General features: G+C 37.8%; 1 protein-coding gene and 1 long non-coding RNA gene across 3 annotated transcripts in view; both read right to left on the bottom strand.

Moving 5' to 3' along the window:
• Positions 1 to 16,539, bottom strand: part of LOC111072327 (tyrosine-protein phosphatase corkscrew) — a 29,610-nt gene that overhangs the window by 5,476 nt on the left and 7,595 nt on the right. The window contains exon 1 of one of the 2 annotated variants that reach the window (XM_022364106.2): positions 5,158 to 5,829. The exons of the other annotated variant lie outside the window; for it this stretch is intronic. Coding sequence (XP_022219798.2) covers positions 5,158 to 5,810 — 653 coding nt within the window. The 5' untranslated portion in view covers positions 5,811 to 5,829. Of the gene's footprint in view, positions 1 to 5,157; positions 5,830 to 16,539 lie in introns of those variants that run through there. 2 annotated transcript variants of the gene reach the window in all.
• LOC111072328 lies at positions 2,810 to 3,806 on the bottom strand. The gene is made up of 3 exons (XR_002607579.2): positions 3,525 to 3,806; positions 3,194 to 3,452; positions 2,810 to 3,141 (listed from the first exon to the last, which is right to left on the bottom strand). It is a non-coding gene; the product is annotated as an uncharacterized LOC111072328 (long non-coding RNA).

The following is a 16,539-nucleotide window of genomic DNA, read 5'->3' as shown; positions in this document are numbered from 1 at the left end:
GTGCCGAATCTGGTTTAGATCGCATCATTATTATAGCCAGAATGAAGAAATTGAATTTCAGTTGCTAACCTCACCTCTTTCTCGCTCTCACACTGTGCCTTGGCTCGTTCAGTGTGCGACCTCTGGCGGAAAACGAGTTAGAACGGCGTCTTGGTGTGAGAAGTGAAGTAGCTGTATATGACAGATGTAACAAAAATTTGTATGCTGATAAAATATTTTAAAATTCTACCTAAATCCTAACATTACAGACATACATATGCATATGTAAGTACACTGACTGAGTACGGGTATAAAAGTAGAGGCGCTGCCACAGAAGCGACTCACAACGTTCCCCCTCGTTATGTATGTGTGTAAGTATGTATGTACATATGTATATATTTTTAGGCAGTTTTTGAGGGTGGCAGAATTACATTGTGCTTTTGGGATTGCTTGTAAGTCAGGCTGGCGCCAGTTGTCGAAGAATAAAACTCAGAGCGATGGGAGCAAGGACGTGCTGCTCTAGTTGATTGGTGTGGTTTTGTTTTGGCATCGCCTTCTGGTATTCTGCATAAATAACACTGACTTAAAAAACATGCTTTGAATTTCATAATCGACCATGTGCTAGCTTACGCTCTGCTCTGTCTTAGCTCTGTTCTCGAGTTCGACGCCTTTGAGCCACATTCGGGCAAACAAACGAACAGAGAGGGAGCCAGATATGTAGCTACATACATATGTATGTATGTATGTACATACATGTAAATCTACATATATAAACGGATGTACAGACATCAATCGGCTGTCCTTAAGCCGGTTCCAATTTGGGGTCATAGATACAATAAAATATGTCATCGAGTGAGCGAGGGAGATAACTGCTCATGTATTATGTATACGGCAACATAGAAGTGCTAAGTTGAGCGTCGCCGGTATAAATACATACTGTACATATGTATATATGTATGTACATATACACATTTTCATACATACATACATATGTATGTACCTCCCCCGCCCCTCTAGATATATTAATTGCTATTGCTTGCTAAATCAATTCATCTTCCGTGTGTCTGTGTGTGTGTGTGTGTGTGTGTTTGGCTTTGTACTATTAATAGAAATTCATGTAGCAACAGTTAAAATTACATTCGAGCGTATCATACACTGCCGTGCATTTCAATGCTGTTTCTCTGTCTCCCTATCTCGCTCTGTTTTGTCAGCCTGTTACAGATTCAAGGTGGCCTCCAACAGCAAACGAACGCTCGGTCTGGGTCCGGAGATCCGGTCGGATCTTGAGCGGTGGGTTTGAATGATACGAATGAAAAGTCGTTTATTTTTAACAAAACGGAAGTTTAAGTCAATTTAGAGCAGTACAAAGTTTTCATGTCCTGCTTGGAAAATCGACTCTCGCAATGGTAGAAACATGAACCGCAATGGATCCGACCCGAGCATACTAGTAGACGCAGCTGCTTCAACTGGCTTAGGTTCAGCCAACCTGAAATTTTATGTTACATTCTGTCCCTCAAAATGGTCAATATTATATCCAGCTTGAAGTTCCATGTGTTTCATTTGATTGCATCCATAGGGCCTAAGGTAATGTACATATGAACATACTTACATATGTATGTATGTATGTATGTATGTATGTATGTATGTATTCTTGCCAAACGAACATCTCGAGTATTCATGAAATGCGTATTCTTCTCGATCATTTAACATTAGCATACATATACATATATGTACATATGTACATATGTATGTTCCACAAAGTTGTCAGCATAGCGAAGCTAGCAGTGTGCGCACTTGAACCCGTGAAGTGTGTTTGTTCATTTTCAGAGCTTTTAGAAAAGGATTCGGCTCCGCTTTCGGCTAGGCTACAGTGCGCAGTGCGGCACAAATGCCGTTTTTATACCCGTACTCAAAAAGATTTAAACACAATATAGTTTGTGGTAAAAGTAACGCAGAGAAGGAGACCATTCCGACCCCATAAAGTATATATATTATTGATCATCATCAAAAGCCGAGTCGATATAGCCATGTCCGTCTGTCCGTCCGTCCGTCTGATAAGCGGCTAGATCAAAGAGACTATAAAAGCTAGAGAAACCAAATTTTGTTTCCAGACACTGCTACAAGTGTATTTCAAAATTTCGTCCCCCTTCCTTCCGCCACCACAAAGGACAAAAATCTGTGGTAGCCACAATTTCGAAGATACCAGAAAACTAAAGAATCGCAGTATCGTAGAGAATGAACATATCTACCAGATGGCCGAATGTGAATCTGATCGGATCATAATTATAGCCAGAATGAAGAAAGTTGATTCCCCCGCCTCCTTCAGCCAGAGACCCGCTACTCATTCTATTTCTCGCTCGCACACTCTGCCTCGTTATGTACGCGAGAGCCCTCTAGGGGAGGAGATGTAGAATCTGAATGTTAAATGTAGAATCTACATTTTAGATGTATAATATACATAGTAGATGTAGATGTAGATAACAGATTTAGCAAACAAAATTTGAAATGTAAATTTTTTTTTTAGTTCTAAAATTCTAAAAAAGCTTAAGCTCAAAAATGTATATGTACTGACTGAGTACGGGTATAAGTAGAGTAGCGTCCCCAGAAGCGACTCACACGTTCCTTCTCGTTTTTTGTTGAGGTAGTTCTTTTTTATGAATACGTACACAATAACACACACTACTACATAAGTAGTTTGAACAATCTTATTACTTCTTGCTCCAACAAAGATAACTATTTTGAAGTTAGGTTATAAATAAAACACCTGCCAACAATAGCATTAAAATCAGAGCGAAACAATACCACATTTAACTAAACAACTCTTTATATTTTTACGCAGGATTATTAAAATATTACAACACAAAAAATGTTAATGGTGCACTTGAAACTTTTGCAGCCCATCAAAGTCAGATGTTCGATTAATTACGAGTTTATGTATGAAAGGCAGGACGGTACAGTATCTCAGTTTTTATATGCATACATACATATATCGTTACAATGAAATGTACCTAGTTTCAAGTCTCTAACTTTTTTGAATTTATTTATAAATTTAGGCTGTCTGGCCCAATGTGCAATGGATGGCCCAACGCTTTTATTTTCAATGATTAGCTCTGGATTGATCTGATCCTTTTTTAATCTGCGCATCTTTCTCCGCCCATATTTCTGTTGATCTTTACTTTTAGCATTGTGACAATAACACACAAAAAATACTTACATATATTAACGGCCCTCAACTTGATTTAAATCGAACCGACTACCTGGTGACTGAGTAAATGACAGCCGACAGAAATGCCCAGCTCCATACGAGTAGTATGTATAAATGTACACACTTACATATGTATGTATGTATGTATGTATATCTTCAAGAACGTCAGTGAGTTTCACAACTTTTTGCATCACTTACAGTGACATAAGTAGCGACAACGACAACAATACATACGAAGGAAGCTGCGGTCCATTCATGAATGCGCCGCCTAAGGTCAACAAACAGATATAATTTATTTACTATACACATGAATAAGTACATAAAGAAAACATATACACACATTCATATGTACATATGTATGTAAATTGGGAATCTTAGTATGAATATTGTGCTTATTATATAATTTCATGACTTTTGTCACAGGTTTGTTTTTTTTGTGTGCCAACGCACCTCAAAAGGCATCAGAGAAACGGGTTGCTGGGAGCGGCAACAAGAGACTGAAGTCGAGCTGAAGCCGGCTTGCCTTCATTTAATCAGATCTGACAGTGACACTGACTCAAGGGGGCGCGCGCACACACTATAGCCGAAAACTGTTCTAAATGCTCCGGGTAAAGTAGTCTGCGCGCGCCTTATACTGGAAGTTAACTGTTTGCACATATGTACATATGTACTTGTACCCTAACCAACTCGCAAGAAGTTCATGGAGTAGAAATAGAAGCTGCAGTCAGCGATCTTATTCAGGTTGGGAGCGCTTCCTGTGCCTTTTTTTCTCTATAGGCCCTTACAGACCATTTTCTAGTGATCCCAACTATTCAACCCCACGAAATCATTTTGACAAACTAAACTATGTATAGTAACATACATACATATGTATGTATGTTTATTGGGCAATGGAAAAACGGAAAAATGCAAAACAGGAGGCGGCACAAACCATCTCAGACTTGGACCAATTCTAAGAATTGGTATAAAATAAAAAAGAGATAAAGGGGGATAACATGTAGATAACATATAGATAAGCAAACGAAAGTAACGAAAGAGTTTGTTAAGGTGGGAAGGAGATGTTTTCGGAAGGAAAATCAAATCTTGTTAAATAACTTCAACAACATATCCAAACGGATGGGAATCTGGGACGGATTACTGACACAACCCAAACATTTGGATGGTTGCAGATAAGAGATGTCTCTCCAACAAAGTTCCACCGATCATTCTTGTTCATTAACCTTAATCTCTCTGATTTATTTTTGAAGCCAATGTCTCACACAATCCAATGCGAAACTCTAAATAAAAGAATAAATAGAAACCCAGTAAGCACAAAATGTTGTCATATTCAATTTCTGTAAGAATAGACATAGCTCTGTCACGTATTCCCATTTCCCCCTCTCTACGGTGAGCACATGGTCATACTTATTAGATTGTAAATTGACTACTTTTCCCTCTCTGCGATTTATGTTGTTTTTGTTGTTGAATGTTGTGTGTAAATATTTACTCGATTTGCGCTGAAATTTTGAGCACATGACAATTTGCGTTGTGATGTTTATGAGTTTTTAGGTTTTTGTTTTGCTTTTTGGTGTGGAGTATACTGTATGTGATAGGCTGCCTTATTAGGGTTAATGCTAATGAGGGGATATTGCCCTAAGAGTCTCGACCCGTTTGGTACTCCGCTCACACTCCACAGATGATTGAGATGAGGGAATGTCACATTTTCTTATCCAACACTATTCATATTCTCAGATCTAATTGACTTCTTTGACTTAAAATCATGGTATCCTTCGCCTTGCGCTGCTTCGTTATTTTCTCCTTTCTTTTTCGTTTGAACACGATTGCGACGGCTTTTATTCTTTCATGCTTTACACATTTCTAAGTGGTAACTGAAAATTTGTATCTCTCAGCTCCTCCCACCCCTATTGAAATTCACTTTCGCACGCGCCTCAAATAAGTTAATCGCGTTTCACAGGCCTTTTTTCCGCACTTACGTATGTCCATAAAGCTGGACGCGCATGTTGGCCAGCAGCGCTAGGGTGCTGGCGGAGCAAGTCCCGCTGCCGAAGCCCGCCGGAAACTCGGGGGGTGTGGTCGACCAGGAGGTGGGTGTGGCGGGGTATGAGGCCACCGCATTTGGTGGGGTCAGTCGGTTGAGTGATTCGGTTGATGTGGAAGCGGAGGGCGCGGATGAGCCCTGTGCCGAGACCGGTCGGCGTCTATTTAGCTGGTGGTATTTGTTGTTATTGCCCTTGATGATCAGGGCCAGCTCATCATGGCTCATGCAGTCGCGACTCCCCATTATAGTGCTTGCTGTGGTTGTTGTTGCTGGTGCTGGTGCTGGTGCAGGTGCAGGTACAGTTGCAGATACTGGTGCTGTGGTTGCCTTGGACTTTTGGCATTTGCCTGACTTCGACTTATGTCTATCTCTGACCCTCTCCCTGTTCCTATCTCCGTCACCGCATCCTCCAGCACTTCCGTAATGCGCCTGAATAGCCCGCTCGTATTCAAAGTTTCTTTTTTTATTGTTATTATTATTCAAACTATTATTATTATTATGGCTGTAGACTTGTTTTTCTTGTAATTTTTGGTTAACAACATTTCCCAGTGAGCTGGACAGCTTTTCCAGACATTTGTTGAACAGCATCTTGCCGCGTCTTTGGGACCCGAGCACTTTCCCTACACAAACTAAAAAAAACAATGTACACAGGAAAAAACAACGATATTGCAATATTTAAACAGGCCTTAAAAAGTTACACCTTGTAATAAAGCGTCGAGTGTCTTTGCTGTTGTTGTTGGGGGTTTTTTAAACATCTATTTGTAAACTAGAATTCTTGTTCTTGCTCATGTTTGTTTTTTGTTTTCGGTTTGTTTAACTTTTTTATTATTTATATTATTCAGTTTGATTATGGTTGAACAGTGCATGTATTCGTATATTCTGTTTTATTGCACAATTTTCTTCAAAGACAACAATAATTTCTTTTTATATGAATCGACTTTGCTCGTTGATGGAGTTACTAGTGCTGTAAAGGTGGATGCGGATGCGGATGTGGGAGCTGCTGATGTTTCTCTGTGGTCCTCGTCCAGACGTGTTTGTGCCGCCATTAAATGTTCAAGGACAAATGTGGCCGAAGGCATAATTCGCGGCAGGAAATACACTTTATTGGGACTACAAAATTGAGCTGGCTCCACTCAACTGCTTGGACTGCTTGAACGATCTTTATATAACGAACACGATGTTTACTGTATTTCAGGTTTACTGCTAATGCTGTCGGCTTCTTGCGTGTTGTGCGTGTGCTAAACCGTTGAACCGCAACTCGAGAATGAAGCTCCAGCTGCTGGGTCTAAAGCTTTTTGACTCGTTCTTGACGGTGTGTCTGCTGCGTTACGCTGCGACCTCTCTCTCTCTCTCTTGTTTCTCTTTGTCTCTGTTCTCACGCTCTGCTGGTGGAGATCGCTTGAGTTGAGTGTTCTAACAGCTCGTACTCGGGCTTGAGTATGAATGAATCTTCCTGTGTCCAGCGCTTTTGTTTTAAATCACCGCTGCCCGGCCTAAGCCTTCCTCATCCACTGCTCCCACGCCCCATGACGTTGCTCGCAGCCCTCTGTTAGGAGTTGTTTATTGGCTTTTTATTCCCGATACTCAAAGAGTATTGCGGGGGATGTGTATTTGTATAACAGGCAGAAGGAAGCGTTTCCGACCCCATAATGTATATAGTATATTCTTAATCAGTATCCCGATGATCGTCTAGATATCAGGAAACATACAAGCTAAAGCAACCAAATTTTGTTTCCATACTCATGTGACATCACATTGTTACAAGAATCGGGTATAAAGGTAGAGCCTCCCTTGCCGTGGCTCTCAACATTCCCGCTCGTTTGTATTATCACTGTGCAAAACAAAATACGTTGCGGTTGGGTTGTGGTGGGGCCTTTTCATGCCTATCGCACTGCTTGCGGGCACTGCGACATGTGTCAGATACTTGAAAGGCTAACTAAACTGCTTGCTTGTTAAAAGTAGTACGGAGTGCACTTTAACTGTTCAGCCACCTTGTGTTTTATGCTTATGACTGATGACTGTAACTGTCTAGTAACACACTCTTTATGAATCACCCTCCTCGCATTCAGAATCCGAATCAGATTCTGAATATACATACATATATGTACATACATATGTACATACATATGTATGTACAATTATATGCTTCGAAAGGCAAGCAGAGAATTAATTCGAATCCAAAAATGGTAATTTCGTGATGTGTGTTGGCCTGTAAGACGAAGCTTTAAGCACAGTCCGTTGCCTGCCAGCGGAAATTAAATTGTAACCGAACAACACAATTCTGACGGCCATCTAGGTAGGAAAGGAGTAGGGGAGGGATTGAGTTGGTGAGCGAAAGAGATGGCACTGGTGCTGGCCTAGCTCCCTTACAGCGAAGACGTCAGAGGAGCGGACGTGCCACGCATTTTTTTCCCCAGCAGAATTGGACGACGTGCGACTGACCCAACGAGTGCGATCTTAGATAACCCTCCACACGTTCCACCACTCTGCCTGCGGGTGGAATGAGCTTTTATGACAAAGTTAAATAATTTTTTTGGTTTGCTATTTTGCATCGTTTCGTCATCGGTTTTTTGCTGAAAGCAAAAAGAAATATCCACGAAAATTATAAAGCCTGGAGAATTTTAGCGCAGTCCAGGTGAGAGATATCGCGTTAGTTTAGTTTTATAGTAAAATAGTAAGTAAGTAACAAATAAAAATTTAAAAACATAATTTTGTTCGCAGTTTTGCTTAAGTTTTTTTAAATAAAGGTTATGATCGGAAAAGCTGCGTAAAAGTGCCGATGTACATATGTATGTATATTCGAAAATGTGGAATACGAAAATCGTGTTATCTTTTTTTTTTTTTTTGAGATCCGAGTCTCTTTTATCTAATCCAAAAGCGGCGATGTGTCAATACACTTAACCGTCAAGCTAGAACTAAAATACCTCCAAATATGGTGTATTTTCCTTACAAATTTATGTACATGGTATGTATTACATACATATGTACAATTTGGTTTTCTACATGGAAAATCTTCGTTTAGAATAGGTTCTTGTAAAAACTCGTGGGCTTCGCTGAAGATTTCACTCAGGTGACGATAGCGAAGAAATACGGACCGGAGAAGCAAACTGCAACGCTGCGGTTGATCAAGCCAGCGAGCTAGTCTTGGCTAATTAGCACCAAGAAGGTAGACTAGTCGTTCGTAAGTTCCGTTCCGAAAAAATCAGCTCAAAATACCTTGTCGTCTGCATTGACCACAGGCACAACTGGAGTACGCCAATGCCCCAATCAACAGGATAGCGGTCGACGATCTCACGCAGCGAAGCCATAATTATATGAATCGTTCGCCATGAGGGTACTATACTATAGCCCTGCAGCACGATCGCTGAGAAACAGCAGATGGAAGAAGGTGGACAAATCCTGTAAAGCTACTTTTGGGTTAGAAACAAAAAACAAAGACAAATAACAAAGAACAAAAAGTGAATAAACACGATTATTATATATACACACATGTGCCTTTACTTTCCATATGGGCAGTTCCTTTCTGGCGTTGCGTTAATTTCGTACGACAAAATGTTGAAAAACATAGTCAAAAAGCCGAAATTTGAAAAAAAAAAAACATTATCCTTTTTGAATATTATATATTCACTATATTCACCAAAAAATAGCAAAATTCAACCATAAGGATATAAGCCAAAATATGACCTAAAATTGCGGTACATAAAAAATAAATGGTTTTCGAGGTTGGGGTACAAAATGGCGAAACTCTGCGAATTGGGTAGGTCTATCTGTGTAAAAATGTTCTGTGCATGTATTTGAAATATGTAGTGTTCATTTTCAAAGTTATTTAATGTAAAAACCTTTCCTGTTTTTTTTGCTATAAGTCCGCGGAGGCATCTGACGTACGTTACTGGCGTGACGTTAACAAATTCCGCGATTATAAAAGCCTAAAAATATACTGTTAGCCGAGGTTGGACAAACGTTCTGATAATATTTTTAGGTAGTTCTATAGGTTAGAAAAACTTAGAAAAACTTTTATCAATAATCATCTTTTCCTAGCAGATAATAGTAAAAGAAAACATGTCTATAAAAATACCAAAAAATACCAAAAACGTGAACTTTTACCTATTTGAATAGTTAATAAAGTTATATGTGAAAAAGTAAATTAGTTACCTTTCAGTAAATTTTAAAAAAAATTTGCGGAAAACATTTATATTTTATGTAATTACTAATACCATATTTGTATTTGCATTGTGTCCAGATTTAGCGAATTCAGTGATCGGAATAGATTTCTGTAACATTCCTGATACATAAAACGTATACATGAGTACATTCATATATACATTTATATATTCATAATAGTTTGATCTCACTTGTTATCGGCCACCCTGTAAAATATCTCATAAGCATTAACTACAAGTGGTTCCTTATCTAGCGTACGCTAGCACGTAGCTCTTAGCTCTTTTTACCTTGCATTGCATCTGCTTCTCCTATATCTCTAGTATTTGTCATTTAGTCCCTTTCGGGGAGTTCATCATCCAAAGAGAGAGTCTAGGCTGCTTGCAGAAACCAATTCATGTTCTCTCATCGTCATATTCGGACGTTCTTGATCTTATTTAAAACTGCAAAATTTTCGACCTTCGACATTTGCTCTCTAGGTACGCCCATATGTATGTTTTTATCAGGGGCTGCAATAGGGCGAGCTTTGGCAGACATTTAGTTATTGTAACGATATTTTTACTCCGCAATTTACGATACTGCTCCATATTCCCATTCATCATACTGAAATGTCCACATTCTGCTTAACTACATACATATCTCTCGCGATTTACAATAGCTCTAAAATATTGAAATATAAATAAATATATATGTATGTATATGTATATCTGTACATATGTAATAATTTGTTGGGGGTTACGTGCGTCTTACCACGTAACACTTTCTATACCAGATCTTCCTAGAAGTTGGCCGGGGGACTCACATGTATTTTTCTTATGGGGCCTTTAAGCCTAAATTCTGTTTTAAATTCAAATTTCCTTTTAAATGTATTTATGTGGGAATGGCGGCTCCTAATGTGTCGCTGAAGGAGGACGATGAGCGGAAAAAGCTCGGCCAATATAAGGTAACTCCATACTTGCGAGAAAGAAATGCAATACCAATGTTTTTATCTCCATACTAGTATAAATTATTAAAATCGCTTTCTTCCCTCCATTTTTGTTGTGCCTGCCCTGCGAGTTCGTCGGCGAAAGATGGAATATTTCTATATTTCGCTGGTTCCTTCAAAATACTATTGGTTGACTTAATAGTTTTCATTTTTCTCATTCTCATTTCTTATCGGTTACATACGGATGCGGATAACATTCCTATTTTTGCTAGTTACGACATTTTTCTGATAAATGAAGTTCGTTGATCTCTAATTGCCATTTTTCTTTACGTTCCACCGTCGATTCATTTTTATTGTCCCCCAATTGGGGGCTTTTTTGTGCTTATTTTTGCTTTGATGGTGTATTTAAGCAAGGGATTTACCTGAATAAATAATTGCCTGAGATCCACATTTGCGTCTCAGTGGCAGACGTTCGTGATACGAGCTTTAAATTGCTATGCTCTGTGCAGTTAAGGATACTAAATATAACGATTAAACATACATATGTACATGCATACAAACATATGTATGACACGTACATACCTTAGAGTACGGGTCATCAGATGACACATCTACAATGTCAGTGTCAGTTATCCCCGAAGACAACGGCGATGACCCGTCATACGCTGCACTGATTACATTAACAAGGAGAGTTCATAGGACATAGTCGATGACAAGCTATCTAGCAATCATACACTGAGAAATAAATGGCATAGTAAAGAGGCACACCTACATATATTTAGATTAAATATGGGCAGTTCCGCCAAAAGGTCCACCAGGCCAAAAATCATAAAAAGTCAATAAAAACCGATTTCCATATAATTTTTTCTGGATATTTTTTTCTAAATTTATTTAAAGGTAACTAATTTACTTTATTGACATATAATTTCATTAACTTTCATCCTAAAACCTATGAAAATAAGCAAAAGTTCACGTTTTTGGCATTTTCTGGTATTTTTATAGACATGTTTTCTTTTACTCTATTTACTCTTACTACCTAGGAAGAAGATGATTATTGATAAAAGTTTCTCCTAAAGTCTTTCTAACATATTAAACTACCTAAAACCATTATCAGAGTGTTTGTCCATGTTTTTATAATCGCGGAATTTGGTAACGTCACGCCAGTAACGTTCGCCAGATGCCTCCGCGGATTTTTAACAAAAAAAAAGGAAAAGTTTTTAAATTTAATAAGTTTGAAAATTAACTCTCAATACTTCATTTATTAGCACAAACAATGTTAAGCAGATAGCCCTATCCAATTCGCAGAGTTTTGCCATTTTGTACCCAAACCTCGAAAACCACTTCTGTTTTATGTAACGCACTTTTAGGTCATTTGGCTTATATCTTTAAAACCGTACGCTCGATTATTCCCATTTTTTTGGTGAATATAGGTCTAACTAAAGTATATTCAACGAGGGTAATCTTTTCCCAAATTTCAGATTTTTGACTATTTTTTTCAACATTTTGTCGTACGAATGTAACGTAATGCCAGATAGGAACTGCCCATATGTAGTTTTTAGATAAAAACATAGTGAAAACAAATGGAATTCATTTGGATTTTTAAATTATAGCACATTTTTGACACATTTGGACAACGATGCCCGTCCTCAATAATAAAAACAAACAAAAACAAAACATCTCCTCCGCTATAGGGCGCACGCATACTGAACAGGGAAAAATGTGTGCAAGCGGAAGGGTGCCAAACAAGAGAGTATCAGTGGCTACTTATTTCGTACGTTTTTGATAGCTGGTCTCACCAATCTACCAGTTAGTTCGAGTCAAGTCTTGACGAATATGGGAATTCTTTTTTTCTTGCACTTCCTGTTACTCAACTTGTGCAATACATACATACATGCATATGTAATCTTATAATTTAAGCATGTAACTTATACAATACTAGCAGACCCGCGCGCTCGCTGCTTACTAAATGCATTTAATGTTTAGGAATTCATCGAAATTAAGCGATGAAACAACTACTCGACAAAATTGAACTTTTTATTTAGGCTGTAAACCAAAATGGTTTTTCTGATAGATTTCGGGATTTTAAAATTTTAGTAGTTTTTTATAGCAGCATTTGTCAGCTTTTCAGAACTGCAAAGTTCTATACAACCAGATATAAGACACTTAAGTTATGTGAAAAATAGAAGCACTACCTCTGAAAAAAACATTAAAAAAATACCAGATTCTAAAAATTCTTTAAAAAAAATGACACCATAAACAAAAATAATAAAGTACTACTAAAATTTTGAAACCCGAACTACAGAAAAACCATTTTGGTTTACAGCCTAAATAAAAAGTTCAATTTTGTCGAGTAGTTGTTTCATTGTTTAATTTCGATGAATTCCTAAACATTAAATGCATTTAGTAAGCAGCGAAGAAAAATCTATAAGAAAAAGGTTTTTGGGCCACAGCCTAATTCTAGTGTTGACTAGTGTAATCAAAAGCAACAAATATGCTTACACAAATTGCAATTTTTTTAAGAAACAATTTTTCATACAAAAACGGTATAAAAACAAAATCTATCATAAAAATGTTCTTTTCTATAGAATTGACACAAAATGAAATGAAATAGGCGTTCAAAAACAAATTTTTAGATCAAATTTAAGATTTTTTTGATTAATTTTTAATTTTCAAGGAACCTATTTATAGAAACGTAAAAACTTTTGTATAGAAACAATGCCACATACTCTGGATATCATATCAAAATTCTCTATTAGATTTGCATATTCATTTTATCCAAAGCGCTCACAATCACAATTCATTGACTTTTCCAGACTCATGTGATATCATACTGCTACAAGTGTATTTCAAAATTTCACCCCGCCCCCTTCTGACCCGGCAAACGCAATATCGTAGAGAATGACCATATATACCAGATTGAAGCCTGGTAGCCTGAAGCCATGTAGAATATACATGTTAGATGAAGAATTTACATTGTAGTTGTAGATAACAGATTTAGCAAAACAATGTAACATGTAAAATGTTTTTAAATTCTACATAAATCATAAGCTCAAAAATGTATATACTGATTGAGTACGGGTATAAAAGTAGAGTCGCGTCCCCAGAAGCGACTCACACGTTCCTTCTCGTTAATTCTTGAGAAACCTATTTATAGAAAAGTACAAATTTGTTTGTGAAAACCATGTCACATTCTCTGGCTATCATGTTAAAAAAAACAGCATGCAATTTGGTACACCCGTTGCTGGGATAGCCGCTTACACACCGATTTTTTTCTAAAAATGTATATGTACAATTTAAATACATATATGTATTTGTATGTAAACACACACATATGTGTACATATGAGCATATATGTATGTACTCTTCGAGTACCGGGCATAAATATTTCCCTTATAGGTAAAAAATGCAGGCTTTGGTACATAAATATTTAAACACTAGATTCTAGGAAAAATACGCCTTGCTTTTACTAAAAACTGGTGAAAATTAAAGTCTCTAAGTTAAGTTCTCTTATCTCTCTGTGTTCAGTTCAGCTTAAAAGATCATCTTATTTAGATGACACATCTCAAAGTCAATGAATCAATTGGATTATAATTGTGCAGAAAAGCATCCCCGTTGTTTGTTCGCAGCGTATTTATTGAATATTCGCTTTATTTTCTAATGTTTAAATCATTCCATACGATCGCCAAGATCCACACTCAGTAGCAAATTATTTGTTTTATAAGACTAGGTTTAGTTCACTTCAGTTCAGATTAGTTTTGTAAACACTTCAGTTTGATTGGGAATGTAATGGTATTCCGGTGCGGGGGAAGTACAGTTTGCGTTAAGCAGTTGAGTCGGGTTGAGTAATTAAACAATTTTCCGTCTGTATAATCAGAGACAACTCGAAGGGCGACAGCTTGATCGAACGGATCATACATACAACTCCCGGGGATATTTGACTGGGTTAGTCTGGAGACTAGAGTTCTCCGTCTAGGATTGGGGATAGTTTATAGAATTCCTAGGGTACTATCCACAGGCTTTGGATGTGATAAATGACACGATCGAGAGCGGACAGTGTGCGGGAGAAAATTTTTTTTTGTTAATCGATAAAAATAAAAAATGTGTAAATACAATCAAAGTTCTATCACTCCATCTTGAGATCTGCTTCCGGCACAAACCTTACTATTTATAAGTAGTACTCTTGGTAGGAACGACATATAACAAACATAAACTTGAATAATAATCGCATATAAAAATAGTCGATCAAAATAAATATCGTTCAAACTACTGTAAATGTTTTTCCCGCGTTTTTTTTTCTTGTATTAGGCGATCCAAAAAAACTGAGTATTTCCACTTTGCCAACATATTGCGATGTTATAAAATATTACTTGTGGACAAGAATCGGGTTTCTTGAGTTGAGTAATAGAAAAGACCCTGCAGTCAAGAATATATATGAAGTGGTTGCTACTGACATTGAAATCAAATGGAACGAGAAGGAACGTGCGAGTCGCTTCTGGGACGCGACTTTACATATACCCGTACTCAGTCAGTATTTTTTAGAATTTTAGAGTTAAAAAAAAATTGTTTACATTATACATTGTTTTGCTAAATCTGTTATCTACATCTACAATGCATATTCTACATCTAATATGGATATTCTACATGGCTTCAGGCTACTAGGCTTCAATCTGGTAGATATTGTCATTTTCTACGATACTGCGTTTTATCGTATCTTTAAAATTGTGCCTGCCACAGATTTTCGTCCTGTGTGCGGGCGGAAGGGGGCGGGGTGAAATTTTGAAATAGACCTGTAGCAGTGTATCACACGAGTCTGGAAACAAAATTTGGTTGCCCTAGCTCTTATAGTCTCAGAGATCCAGGCGTCAAACAAGACGGACAGACGGACAGACAGACATGGCTATATCGACTCGGCTATTGATGCTGATCAAGAATATATGGGTCGGAATCATTTCCTTCTCTGCGTTGCACACATCCACTTTTACCACAAATACAATATACCCCTGAACTATTTTTTGAGTACGCGTATAACAAAAATTTCACTCCGGGCTAATGTACATATGTATGTATAATTCTATAGAGTATAAATAGAGAGTATAAATAGAGAGTATAAATGCGGTTGTAGTTGTTTCTCGGCGTGCTGCTGCCTTATATGGATTTGTATATGTACATACATATGTTTATAGGTATAGAAGCGATGAGCGGTTGAGCTGAGATCGAGAAACAAGTATTGCCACAGCTCAACGTGCACGGCATAATTTGTCGGCGATTTGTAGGCTTGTCTTAATGGTGAACATTTAAATCACTTTGCATTTCAGGCACTTCAAATTGGATGGTTAGATGGGAATTGCGATGGGAGGGTAATGGGGACTTTGGGTTGCAGTAATGTAGTAGGCGTGGCATTATTTAAAACGCCAGGAAAAATGAATGATTAATGAGAATAAAATTAATGATCGTCAGATTTGCTTTTTCCGATCAGGTCGGCAAAGCAGTCGAAGAAAATCGGCAAAACTAATGCAACTAGCAACTATCAACAGTAATTGCTACAATTAAATTAGCAAGTAAATAACAGAAATATTAATAGCAACAGCAAGCTGCATCTTGTCGAATAATTTTCCATTCGCTTTCCAATCGGAATTCTAATTCATGCAAAGGTCAAGATCAGTCCCTGTCAGGGGGACTAAATGCGAATCAATGCGAAAGGGGATTGGATTGTGAAATGCCCCAAGGGAATTGAATAAGAGAATGTCTGACATCGAGAAAGTGTTGGGAATTCACTTCCATGCAGAAAAAACCAAATCAACCATTCTAATTATACCCGGTACTCGAAGAGTTTGGGGATATATTAGTTTTGTGGTGGATGAAGTGTTTCCGATGTGTTAATAAGCATCAATAGCCGATACAATACAACCATATCCGTCTTTTTGTCTGTCCGTCTTGTTTGTCGGCTAGTTCTCAGAGACTAAAAGAGCTAGAGGAACCAAATGTTGTGAGCAGAGTCCTGTGATACGAGTATCACGTTGAATCAAGTTTGTTTCCAAATTTTGACACGCCCTCACAAAGGATAAAAAAAATGTGGTATCCATAATTTAAAAAATACGAGAAAACCGAAGGCACAATCATTAAGAATGACCATATCTACCAGATTGCTGCATCTAGATTCGGCCAGAAAAAACATTTTTTTTTTTGCAGTGGCTACGCTACGCATTCCACACGCATACTCATTCTCTCTCTCGC

The sequence above is a fragment of the Drosophila obscura genome, unplaced genomic scaffold (assembly GCF_018151105.1).
Source record: "Drosophila obscura isolate BZ-5 IFL unplaced genomic scaffold, ASM1815110v1 contig_75, whole genome shotgun sequence".
NCBI lineage: Eukaryota > Metazoa > Arthropoda > Insecta > Diptera > Drosophilidae > Drosophila > Drosophila obscura.
This window is presented reverse-complemented; position numbering and strand designations above follow the sequence as displayed.